General features: G+C 42.7%; 1 protein-coding gene across 4 annotated transcripts in view; it reads right to left on the bottom strand.

Annotated features, from left to right (window-relative positions):
* Nucleotides 1-854: 854 nt before the first annotated feature.
* Nucleotides 855-13,525, bottom strand: part of TBXAS1 (thromboxane A synthase 1) — a 263,129-nt gene continuing 250,458 nt past the window's right edge. For all 4 annotated transcript variants that reach the window (XM_032105667.1, XM_032105665.1, XM_032105666.1 and 1 more), the window contains 4 exons: nt 10,150-10,238; nt 7,592-7,729; nt 5,518-5,680; nt 855-4,908 (listed from right to left, as the gene is read on the bottom strand). In XM_032105667.1, the coding sequence (XP_031961558.1) occupies nt 4,834-4,908; nt 5,518-5,680; nt 7,592-7,729; nt 10,150-10,238 (465 nt within the window). In that variant the 3' untranslated portion in view covers nt 855-4,833. The remainder of the gene's footprint in view (nt 4,909-5,517; nt 5,681-7,591; nt 7,730-10,149; nt 10,239-13,525) is intronic.

Raw genomic sequence — 13,525 nt, 5'->3', positions numbered from 1 at the left:
TGAATGGGGCCAGTATGAGCCAAGCAATGAAACAATTTATAATCAGCTTTAAATTCTTTTACCATGCTTTCTACTGTAAACACGTGGAAGAGTCTGGTATCAGGTGAAGCTATGTCCAGGATGTTTAACAAAGGGAAATGAGAAGGTGGTCATTTCCTGAAGTATCTCACACAGAGAGGAAATTCTGCAGTTTAATGCCAGGTAAGAATAGATAGTTCAAATTTGCAATCCACGAAGCATAATGATTTCTGCCACCCAACTCTGTTTTTCTAGGAATACTATTTATAAAGTACAAAACTGTAAAGCCTTTTTTCTATCAGCAGCCTCATTAAAAATACCATTTTACACTGACAGCTTTCTGTCATCATTACAAAGACCAGAAGACATTTAATAGAAGCTTTCCTTTACCAAGCAGCCTTTGCTTGGTATCAGCTGTCAGAGAATGACTAAAACCCTTTTCTAACACAGACATGCCAAATTTTAAACAAACTCACAGCTCAGCAATGCAAGACAACACACTTGCTGTTTCTGAGGAGAGGAATTATTTTAAACCAGCTCCCTTGTTCCTCCCTAGACCCAACTGCTGTTGACTGAAGCATGTTGTACCAGAAATGCTAAATAGTTACCGTTACTTAAGGATATAAAGCTATGTTTTGCTGTTGCAACTATAAACATAATGCTGGGGGTGGGGTTTTTTGTTGTTATTGTTTTGGTTTTGTTTTGGAGATTTTTTGGGTAGCTTTTTGTTTTTTTTAGTTTGGTTTTTTTTTAATTAATTGTAAAACCAGCTCTGCTCAGGATCATGTTATATAGGTGCACGAACACACTGTGATTATGGTGATATTACCAGTTTCTGTTTTGGACAGCTGCTGGCAGTCTCATGCCTTGTTTTTCTGGAAATGTGTGCTTCCAGAGGCTCACTGAGCCCAGCCACAGCTCACTCTGCAGGTGTGTTGCTGAGCTCACACAGCCAGGGTCAGGTCCAGCACCACTGAGTGTCCTGGTACAGTGTCTGCAGTGTCTGGGGGCTGTATTGCCAACTGTTACTGAGAAGGAACAAATGGCTTGGGGCTCTTCCTGTATTACTGGAAAGCTGGCAGCCTTTTTTCTGTCTTCTCTAGCTGTCTGTCTCAGCCTGCATGTAGAACAAGGGTTGATGCACTTCCAGAAATCTGCCTTCAGATGCAAAAAATAATTTCTCTGTTTCACAGTGCTACAAACTGACAGGTGAAAACACATAACACTTCCTAACCAGAAGCCTGCAGAACAGTTGAAAGACTGTTAGCACAGACTCAAGTGAGTTTACTTGCACACATACTGTCCATGTTCAACGTGGATGCAGCTGGGAAAGACTCTTGGTTCCCTTCCCAAGCCTGTAAAATGTGATGCACAGCTGCAGCCACTGCAGGACTAGTTTTTTCCAGTGGAATCAATATTTGAAATGATGCTGGTGGAGAGGAACCTCAATGCATCCCAGTCATACCAGTTTGATGCCAGTGCCAGCAAGAGATGCACAGAGCCTGGAGAGGGATCACAGATCAGCAGGAGATCACCTGAAGAGCAGCACAAGGGAATTCCAGCCACTCCAGCCAGTAAGATGGGGCCCATCTTGACTGTCTCTGTGCAAGCACATGCAGCATGCAGAATGAAAAATGGGGTTAGAGATGTGCACTCCTGCAGGTCTGTGATCTCACTGGCATCACACAGCCATGGTGGGATGGCTCCTGTGACTGGAGGGCTGGAATGGAAGGATACAGGCTTCTGAGGAAGGACTGTTGGAGGAGATGGGCAGGGGGTGTCACCCTCTGTCGGTGACCAGGTGTAGTGCATGGAGCTCCACCTAGGGATGGATGAGGAGCTGACTGAGACCTTACAGGTCAGGATTAAAGGGAGGGATGAGGGGCCCAAACAAGCTCATTAATATTCAAAGATCACCTCCTCCAAGATCAGGAGTCATGCATCCCAACAAAGAGGAAGTCAGGCAAAAATACCAGGAGACCTTCATGGATGAATGAGGGGCTCCTGAACAAATAAAATACAAAAAAGTCTAAAGAGGGTGGGTACAAGGACAGGTATCCTGGGAGGAATACAGAGAAATTGTCTAAGCAGTCAGGGATCAGGTTAGGAAAGCTGAAGCAAGCCCTGATGGAAATAAATCTGGCCAGGCATGTCAAGGGCGACAAAAAAGGCTTCTATAGGTATGTCAGTGATAAAAGGAAGACTAAGGAAAGTGTGGGCCCTCTCTAGAAGAAAACAGGAGATCTGGTTACCCAGAACATGAAGAAGGCTAATGTATTCCATGACTTCTGCCTCGGTCTTCACTGCTAAGTGCTCCAGCCACACCACCCACGTTGCAGAGGCAGGGACTGGCAAGAAGAGTTTATACAAAATCATGTGTAAGAAAGGGACAAGCTTGATTTAGGCTTGGAGTATTTTGTCAAAAATGAAGCACATGACAACCTCCTAATTCATGTAAGGAATACAAACAAGCCTTTGACAGACGACTTTAGATGGAATAAACTTGCTGCTCATTCAGGCAGGTGGGAAGTTTTTAGGCAAGGCCCATCCAGCTTTTTGCCAACTCTGTGTATAAGCTGCACAGTAAATCAGCCTCCAACATACTGTTTTAAGGAGGGAAAAAGTTATGTAAAATGTGAAGAAACTAAGGTAAATACAGCATGTTGCATTTCAAATGAATAACAATCTATCCATCAGCAATTCATTTAATCACTGTGTCTGTAACAGGGAACTTCTGTTTAGCATGCCAGAGATGCTCCGTGGAAAAAGGAACAATTCCAAGACTGCCCCCGTCAGTACTTCACCACTACTACCTATAGAGATATGTTTAAAAAAAAACCACATGAAAGAGAAAGAGACAATCTTTGAGGAACAAGATCTAGTAATTTGATCAGTGTTCAGGCAGCATGTGGAAAGAAGGCAGCAAAAGATGCTTGCTGGAGAGAAACTCAGGGACCTAGCCAGGCATCAGTGAGCAGATGGCTCCATCCCTGCAGTGAAGCTGAGCAGTCAGTCTCTTCCTCCTGCTGCTGCAACGCTTCTTTGTGCACACCACCAAGAGAGATGCTGTACCTAAGGAAACCTCAAGCAGACTATGCCAAGCAGGCAGAAGGTCAAGACTTGCAAAGAACCAAAGGTGCTTCATTATTTTTATAATGCTGCAAAAATTTTTGTTATATACAAGAATTTTAAAGAAAAAATATAAGAATAAATAAAATTTTTAAAAGGATCTTGACACTGCACCAATCTCTTCTCATGGTTCTGTTATGGTTTAACCCCAGCCAGCAGCTCAGCCCCTCAGAACTGCTCATTCACTCCCCCACAGTGGGATGAGGGAAAGAACTGTAAGAATGAGAAAACTCATGGATTAAGACAGTTTAATAGGTAAAGCAAAAGCCACACAAAACCCAAAGAATTCTTCCACCATTTCCCATGTGCAGGCATGTGTTCCACCACCCCAGGAAAGCAGAGCTCCAGCAGGTGTTAACAGTGACTTGGGAAGTCAAATACCATCACTTTGAATGTTGTCCCCCTTCCTTCTTCTTCCGTTGGTTTTATGTGCTGAGCATGGTGCCATAGGGTATGGAATGTCCCTGTGGTCAGTGGGGGTCAGCTGTCCCAGCTGTGTCCCCTCCCAGCTTCTTGTGCAACACTAGCTGTGTGGTGGGTGAAGGCTTTGCAGAGGAGTAGGACAGAGGGAATGTGAGGAATGGAAGTGTATGGCTGTTTTGGCTGAGAAGATGCACGTGCACAGTCACACAGCTAGAACGTATCCACGGGGCTGCTGCAGCTGGAAATCAGACAAGTTCCTTCCTGAGGGGAGTGAGGCACTTGGGACATGACCTGCTCCAGTGTCTCAGACGGAGTCAAGAGAACTGCTGGGTCTGATGATCCTGAATCCCACCCCTTTGCCACTGGCTCTAGTGCATGCATGCTCTTAATTTCCTTGATTCAAGGAGCTAGACAGGGATGGTGCCAGCTGCAATGCTTGGAAAGGAAAGGCCTCCCCATGGAGCAGATGTACCAACACCTTCTGATTACCTTTAAATTTCCTCCAGTCCTCCTGCTTGCTTTGAATTCATATCTTCTTTGACTCCACCTTTCTAACAGCAGTTCAGCAGCCAGCAAAATGGCTGTCACCTCATTTCTTTGGTCTTAGCTACTGGAACTTTACTAGTAAGCCAGAGAACTCTTCATTCTTCTTCTGTCATGTCGATGGAATGTGCCAAGTGCAAATCGTTAATCTAAGTGTATTTAAAATCTCTTCAAAGCATGAAGGAGGTGCAACTCCTCCTGCTTTACAGACACAGGGAGAGATTAAGCATTGTGCAGGAGCCTCAGCTTTGATTGTTAGTGGAGTTCATGATAAAATCCAATGCACTGCGTCCCAGGTCTTCTGCTGTAACTGTGGTGCCTTTGGGGCTTTCTCTAGAGAAGGGACTCACAAGTGCATGAGAAGGATGTGTCATGCAATGAATTGAAATTAAAATCTACTGTAAATTGTGGAAATTGAGCATGAGGAAAGCATTCTCAAAGATTAAGTGAAAAGAAGTGTGATGTAGAAAAGCAAGTGAAAGTGGGATGCTTCTTCACAGATACCATTCACAGCAATTTGAAAACCTCCAAAAAAGACTGTGGAGCCCATTTTAAAAAGTGACTGGAGGCTGTCCCACAGGAGGGCAGTGAGCAAGCACCTACTGACCATCAGAGGGACTTAGGCTCCAACCCGTCCTTGGAGTTTGGAAAAATAATTATACCCAGTGAATCACTAACAAAGGGCCTCATCCCAGAAGACTTCAGGATGCACATTTCCATTTAGCGAGATTCCAGCATAATGTAGACTCCATTTTTTGGTCCAAGTGTGGCTTTTGATTTGAGCTGCAAAGGAATCTGAAAGAAAAAAGAGCATCTTATGTGCAGTTGTATGTGTTTGTTTATGTGTGTATGACAGCCCCACATACACACAGACATTTTTGCTGGAGGACCAGTTCATACCAGGATTACTGTGGAAGCTGTAAAGTACTTGTTTTACAGTCAGCTGTGGTGGTATAATATTAAATAGAATTTACAGCCAGAGGCTGAGGCAGTGGTTACCCAGGAATGCTGTAGATCTGAACAGAAAGAAATTAACTCTGTAAACTCTAGAGCTGGGTGCAAGCTCCATAGCAATAGGCCTATACTGAAGAGCTGAGCTCCTGTGAGATATGTACACACATTCTCACCCTCTATGGATCATAGCATTTTGCCTGTGGTCTTGCCATACTGCTCTCCACTAAGGCAAGGCTGTGTAACAGGTCTTTTGTTGGAAAATTATATATCTTAAATCATATTTTGCTTAAAACACGCAGTCCAGGCCTCTTGTCCCTCCTTATTATGGAAGTGTCTCTACCAATTTTCTCAAATGAAGAGAAGCCACAAAGGCAAATCAGTTGTCCTAAGACACACTGTCAACTCCCTCAAGTTAACAAGTGTGATCTTTAAGCCTCTGCATTTACAAACCTGAGTCTCTGGGCAGGTCTTGAATTGAAACTTCTGCAAAATTCTCAGCAGAGTCATTTTTGTCTCCAACAAACCCATTTTCATGCCAATGCAGCCACGGGGTCCTGCCCCAAAGGGCAGGTATACAAAGGGATGTCGTTCCTTCTTGGCCTCCTCTGTAAACCTAAAAGATGCAGATATGGAAACCAGTTCAAGAAATGCTTTTTGCTCTTGATTCCACGTTTTTCATTCAAATCTCAAATGCTGGTTATTTCAATTGATCTTAATGGACAGTTCAAGGGGACTATTGACAGATTATGTCCTGACATCTTAAATAAACAGATAATTGACTTATGGCCATCAGCCTTTGTCAGCTGGTGATTTCAGGAGAGGATGTGGAGACATGAGTATTACTTCCAATCGATCTTTAATGAAAATCTCTCATCATTTTGGATTCACTTTCCAAGAACTTTAGACTGCTAAAGCCCAGAAAACTCATGCAGGGTAGAAAGAGATGAGAGGCAATAAAAGCTATTTCAAACTTCGGAGAAAAATATTGTGTATTTCCACTAATTTCATCCCCATGCTTAGATAACCTAAGTAAGATTGAGACACTACTCCAAAAAGTACTGTAGAGGCCCCTACTTTGAGATTGAAGGACCATTAACTCATGTACTAACCACTGTTGCATATCCCGTACAAACAGGTTCAGGCAATTCTTGCCTTGCTCACCCCCATATATCATTCTGGTAAATTTAAAGTCTCCCTTGTTTTAACTCCTACGGCCAATTTCAAAATGAAAAGGTGGTGGGGGGGTTGTAGCTGAATTATTTTATTTTTTGTTATGCTCTTATCATTCTTACTAACATTACCAACTGATACAAGCTGAGCAGAGTGTTAGTAATTATGCATCATTCCTCAGGGAAGGTTCAAAAGGGAATTAATCTCAGATTCATAATGAACAGCACTGTGTGAGTCAGGGGGACTGCAGCCCCCACTAACCATTTTACCCTTTCATACTACTGTTAAAGTGGTGAATGAACAATTAAGAAAGCATTTCTAGATAAGCATTGCTAAAAATACCCACCCCAGACTTCCAGTTAAGATTCCTCTCCAGCAAATAAGATTCCTCTCCAGCAAAATCTCTGGGCTTCTCTAACCCTGGCATTGCTCTTCTTCATGGCCAAAAGAGTCTGATGGAGCACATGCCTAGATTTGTTCCAGAAGGAGCATTAGGCAAACCCACCTACACCACACACGTGTTGTCTTACTGGCAGAGATAGTTCTGGGCTGCCTGCCTCACACCCAGTTGTTTGTGGAGCAGGCACTTTTTTTCTTAGTAAACTTTTCAATGTAGCGGTAGCTTAAAATGCATCTGCCCACAAAACAGTTTAAAAATATAGCTGCCCACAAGACTAAATTGTGCTTCCACACAGCACCACATCAGCTGAAACTCCCCCAGTAAGCTCAAGTAAGCTCAGCACCTGTAACACAGGGCATGTACAAAACCACAGCTTGACATGGTTCTCCCCACCCACTGAAGACAATAAATGCACCATGTGAAACTATGTCTTGCCAAACAAGAACCAAGGATCCTGACTTACAGACAGACAGCAAATTCCCAGTGGGAGATGGGGTAGATTCCCCACTCACAGAGCAGCCACACTCTTATGTTTCAGGTGAAAAGGGTGCTCTAAACCAGCCAGGAGCTGGATGAGTTTCCCAGGTACATTCCCAGGTGAATATACTATCCCACTTCAGAATTTTGGCACCCAGAAGTGACATTATTCACAGTATCTGATTTGGAAACAGGTCTGAAAACCTGTGCCACAGTTCAACCTTGACCAAATCTCACACCTTCTGTGGGATACACCACTATCATCACTTGTCTGATTTAGTAGAAATCACATGTTTTTATGGTCCAAATGAAACTGTGCTCCTCTTGGTGGAAATGCTGGTTTGGAGGAATAGTGGGTGACTGTGGCTGTGAAAGAGCAGCCGAACCTGGTGTCTGCACTGGACAGGTTGGAGTTCTGTGCCCACAGGCCCAAGTAAGGACTTCAATTTAAGAATGAAAAAGCATTACTCCATGTACCTCTCAGGAATGAACTTCTCGGGTTCTGGCCAGAACTCAGGGTTGTGGTGAAGGTGTCCAACTGCAGTTTCAATGACAGCTCCAGCTGGAATATGCTGCCCCAGCACTACACAGTCTTCAGCTGCTTCCCTAGTGAATCTGCAACAACATCATGCATCCCAGATTATTAATAAAGGTTAAAAACACAGCAGGAGAGATCTATAAAAGTATCTGTCTTCATCTGACCATACAGTTGCTGGGTAACAATTCCTCATAGATAAATGCAAAAACTGTTGCTGATGCCAGTGTCTTCTCAGGTTATAATCATCTCCACTTAGAAGTCCATAACTCCAGCCCAGCTGGTTGACTTTTGCCCTTTTCACAAGAAAGCATTTCTGGTTGTGTACTGTTTTCCAAAGCATTAACTGCTAAACTGCAATTTTGCTGTTGAAGTTGGGTTTAGACTCATTCTTTATGAAAATTGCTGATGAAATCTCTCAGTCACCTCAAATAACAGGTAGAAAGAATATGCTGGTTGGCTTCCAGAAAAAAAAAAGGACAGTAAATATAGCTTTGAGTTTGTTTATTTGAGAAGCTCCCCCTGTTGGTGCAGCACCTGAAATTTAGCAAGGGTTGGTTTCAATATTAGGGGTGAGTGTTCTGCTGCTGCTGCTACTCCAGAAATACAACCAATTCACAAGCCTTGGAAAACCACATTTCACATACACTCATCAAAGACAGGCATGATGTTAACAACAAAACTCTGCAGTCTTCTCCCACCCTGTGGTGATAGGTGACAGAGGTGTCCTTAGGAACCTCATAATGACAAAAAAATCACTCAGGAAAGCGGCCTGCTAAAGCCAAGCTTGTCTCTGTAAACCTTACAAAGGATTGTGTGTGGGTGTGCATGTGTGGTGGTAGGTTCTGATCCAGATCTTTTGGTGCTTGGGTGGTCACTATAGATCCCAAATCAGCCCAGACCAGGTGGGTGCCCTGCTATCTCAGTCTGGGAGCTATTCCCTGGCACCAGCTGCAAGCACAGGGGTGAAACAATGTGCAGGAACTTCCTTTGCTGCTTCCCACACTCTGCTTAGAAAGTTGAACAAAGATTTCAGCTTCAGGGCTGTCAGTCTGGTATCATTACAGGAACACATTCTTTCCTCACTGTCACTCATCTCTCTTTCTCATAGACAAATAAATAACGGAGGCTCCAAACCTGGAACAAAACACTGGCATGCCAAAAAAAAAAAAAAAAAAAAAAAAAAAGAAGGATTGAAGCTACCCTTCTCATTCTTATGTGAATTTGGTGATAACAGAAACATGAGTTCTGGGGGAGAAAGTTCTCTGGATAGTAAATTCATTTTAAAAAAATTAAAACCAACTCATTTTATAACAAGTTTGGCTGCTGCTGATTTTTCCCCTAACTCAGCTTTACCCTTGTCATAGGCAATTACCATCTTTCAGTGTCACTGGGCTGTTCTATCCATTCCACATCCATCAGAGTAAAAGCCAGATCAATAAACAGCACTGACAACACCAAACAAAACTTCAGAACAACTTTGCTCCATTCTTGTTTTGTCTCCCATCTGACAAACATAGATTGTTTCCCAGTGATACAGCCCAAACTCAAAGACCCCTGTCACTTTAACCAGCAAAACCATTTCCACCTGTACCCCAAGTTTAACACAGTAAAGACCCATCATCTCATCCAGGAGCAGATCTCTTTGATATTTACTCTCTGAACAATCCTGCAGATGCCCATGAAAAATATCTTGACTTCCAATCTTAATGAACATATAGCAGAGAATATGATTTTAAGCTTTTTTTAAGGTGCTTGCAGTCATGGGTTAAATTTTTCAAAAGCTCTCACAGCAAGCTCAGCTTTGGCTTCTTTCCAGTCATATGAATTTGCTTCATGAGAAGTATTGCAACTGGCTGATCACTTTGAAAAATTCTATTTCTTAATATCTGTATTTATGCTTGTGATAACTTGGAGCTTTAACAATCAAACAGTTTTCTAATTTCTTTTTCCCTTGTTTTCAGTTCATTGATATAGTTGAATTAGTCTTGTGTGAATTGGGACAAAACTTTTGAAAGTTCATGGATGTTAACCATTAGTTTAGCTCTATTAGTGTAATGCAGTGCTAAGTGTGAATAGGCCAAAGTTAAACACACATGTAAAATACAACTTTCTGAATTGCAACCCTGCCACAGGTCAGGGCCTTAATAACCAACAGGGTAGGGACACATATCCCTGACGCCTGAGGCACATGGAAGCAGCAGCCTCTGGCTTTCTAAGGCCAGACCTGCTTCAAAATGGCTCCATCCTCTAACCTTGGGGGATGTGAAGAATGGTGAGGAAGCAACCTTGGCCAATTCACTGTAAAAATGTGCTTTAGAAATACCAGAATTATCCAGCTTTCCTTCAATAGGCTGCATTATATCTTTCAAATGCACAAAGCAGTATTGATGTTGGCACAGAGACTGAGAGACCATTGGTCTTCCAACATCAGATTTCCATTTAATAGAGCCAGGGAGCTATCCTGTGTAATCAGAAGGGGAAAAAAAAAAAAAAATACCTGAACGCAGGTGGGTACATGCGCAATGTCTCTGCAATCACCATGTCCAGATAAGGGAGTTCTTGTACATTTTGGTAATCAGGGACCATCTGAAAGGGCAGGACGAAAGGAACAATTACATTTTCTCACATGTTAAGTGCCAAACTCATCTCAGATTAGCTTTTAAATCATCTATTTTTTACTGGGCATCTTTCCTGTAGAAGAACTCGATGTCTCATCTAAAACAGTAAATGATAAAATTATACAAAAATGTGGGCAGTAATTAAATGTGTGTATAACATTCCTTTCATCATCAAAACGCTTTGGTGCACAGCCCAGCTGAAGATATAATAATAAATCAACTTGCTAGGGAGTACTAAAAGCAGGTCGTTACAGAGAGCATCAACAGCTACAACAGAGCTATTGTTTTACACGTGTTCCAAAATCTGCACAGGACCCTTGTTTCTTCCCAAGGGCAAGAGCATGGCTCACACTTCATTCACAAGAAACAGCAAGTCCTTCAGTTACTGCTGTTGAAGTTGGAACAACCCCTCTGCACTTTCCCAGCTATAGAAATAAAGCACAGTGCTAGTGCTGTGATGCTTGTGGAGGGATGGAGATGGCACTGGAAGAGCTGGTACCCCGATGAGGAACAGGAAGCAGTGCTAAATTGATCTGCCAGGTAGGGTGGTGCTGAGGTATAGCCCAAATCCCACCTGGCAGGACTGTAGCAGTGCCTGAGCAGAGAAGCCTGTTTCCTCCAGCCCTTGTTTAATGCTGCTTAATTTTTCATGGTGGTCAATGCCTGAGCCCACGTTTTCACAATCCTACAAAGCCATTCAGCCCTTGACAAGGAGTGGTGGGCACTAAAACCCCAACAGGGCTGTAGCTCAGAAGGCTTTGCCCTCTGAATGGCAACAAACAGACAACGAGAGACACCAAACAGCAGCAATGGCACGACTCGGCACAGGGAGAAACAGGGAATTTCTTCCACTGTTACCTTCCTTGGAAAAAGGACATCTTCCCTGTTTTATTCAGTGCTCTCAGCAGAGGGCAGCCGAAGAACATCAAATAACCTCATCAGGAAAGTAGAGTTTTGTTTTAAATTAGAGCATCTCCTAAAGACTGACACAGAGAAAATTGGAGAAAAGCACAGACGTCAGACTAGACTAAACCTTTTATGAAGATTTGGGGCCCCTGCCGTTCACAAAGGGGACTGGATTCCATCCTTCCTTTATTTACTACAGCACTTTTCATGTATAATGCATATTTTATTGAATTTTCATGCAAAAACATATGGTAGATACTGAAAATACTAAGCAGAGAACAACTCCAGATGGTATGCAGAAAAGGCATACAATAGAACAGGGATACCTTGCTGGATTAGGGTATCCCACTTATTCAGCACTAAGCCACCACGCACCATTTCACATTAACTGATCTTTTCTAGGAAGGAAATAGATACATTCTATTATCCCCATTTTTTGGCTCAGGAAAGAAAAGCAGAAGCAGAGAAAGTAATTTGCACGGGCTGAGTAGAACCAGTGTGTGTGCTCCTCTCTCAGGGGGAAAAATGCAACTCAGCTTGTCAATAGATGAAGTATTTTGTCAGTTTATGACAAATATTATCAATACAGGAAGTATGGACTGCACTGCCAGCCTTTCAGTGTGGCTTTTATCTTGTAGCGGTGCCTGCTAACTCAACCCTTTGGCTTAAGTCAGTGGTTATCAAACCAAGGACTAGGAGACTAAAAGCCACGTGAGAACCATGGCTGAAGGCTGTGTGAGGAACAGTGCTCCAATAATTCCAATAGCTAAAACCAAAGCTGGGAGAATTATTTTTATCACCCTTGTTTTGCAGAAAGGGATCTGAGGGCTGCCTAATTTTGTGTGGGAAATCAGTAGCCGAGGCTGGAAATGTAGTCTCAAATTTCAGGTCTTCACTCCCCTTCTCCATGCCCACCGAGGTGCTCCACTCCTCAATGCAAATGCATGCTGTGGTGTGCATTCTTTTATTTTTTCTGCCCATTTTTCAACTCTCTTTCAGAACTTTCCCCTGTCCTTTTTATACTGCTCTCCTGCATCTCTTTGAATCCTGAGTCAGCATCTGAGTCCTGTTCCTGCAATCCCTCATGATTTCATGGCCAGGCTGGCTGAGAGAAGAGTCCAGGCTCAGAGAAAATGAGTGGTGGAGCCAAGAGCACACCGAGATGTGTTTGATTCTCTGAACCATGCTCTTTCCACTGGGCCTTCCTGTCTCTCTCATAATCCCTCTACTTACTTCTGGAGTCAATAATTAGGATAATTACATGGTAACCTGATATAATAAGTAGCCACTAAATCAAACCATACATCAACGAATAACATAACACTAAATTATTGGAGCTTTGATTTGCTCTTTCAAATAGCTTCTATACCTTCAGGGGATTAGCAGTTCAGAAAACAAAACCAAGGTGTAAAATCAGCTGATTTTCTTTAGAAGAAAATTCCTTTTGCTTACATAAAGAAGGAGGGGTCAGTCAAATGGCAGCAGTGAACTCTGCTATCATGAGCATGACAGACACATCAGTCATTTCCTACATCTGATGCAACTTAATTACTGGCACTTCCATGCTTTTAGCATCAAAGTAGCTGGACCTAATTTAGTAGTTGTTTGCAAGGTCTGACCTGCAGCTGCGTAAAGTACACACAAGCCAAGCATCTCTATTCAGGAAGGACAGTTTGTTGCTTTTTTCCCCCCTTTCAAAGAAAATATTTTCCATTTGTTTTTCCACTCCCTCTCTTAAAAATATGCCTTTAGCCAAGCACATTTCAAAGGAACATAAATATGCTTTTCTCCCCTAAATGTCCCTATTTATATCTATCAACTGCTGGCAGGTTTGCTGGGGTGAGGGTGGTGTTGTGCAAACATGCCACTTTAACCCCCTGAAAAAAAAATTTGTCTAAATTGCCTTGTACTCAAGATGAGATGTTTTTTTCACTAAGAAAAATTCCTGTCTTTAACAAGCAGAGATGGGGAGGCGTGAGGGAGGAAAAAGACATAGCAGATAATAAAACATCCTGTATTTTAATTTTGCAGCCACTGCTTTGCACAGCAGTTTTTCTTGTGCTTTGCATAGCCTCGTAGTGTCTTTTCCTGTTGATGTGGAAGTGAAATGGCCATGTAACATCTTGTGGCATTTCTCTGCAAGCATGTTTCCCCAGTTTAGTTTCTGGATGGGTGGTGGTACACCCTTACCAATCCCAGATTGTTCAATCACTTCTGGCATCTAGTTTGGCCACAGGCTCTCCTTTATGATTGACAGAAAATCACAAGCCTCCATTACTTGGAAAAAGATGGGAAATTAATTCTTCATCCCACAGAGTACCCTGAGGTGAAATACCAGCAGTGATTATA

Source organism: Corvus moneduloides, chromosome 4, assembly GCF_009650955.1.
Source record: "Corvus moneduloides isolate bCorMon1 chromosome 4, bCorMon1.pri, whole genome shotgun sequence".
Lineage (NCBI taxonomy): Eukaryota > Metazoa > Chordata > Aves > Passeriformes > Corvidae > Corvus > Corvus moneduloides.
The sequence above is the reverse complement of the archived record's forward strand: the minus strand, read 5'-3'. Positions and strand labels throughout refer to the sequence as shown.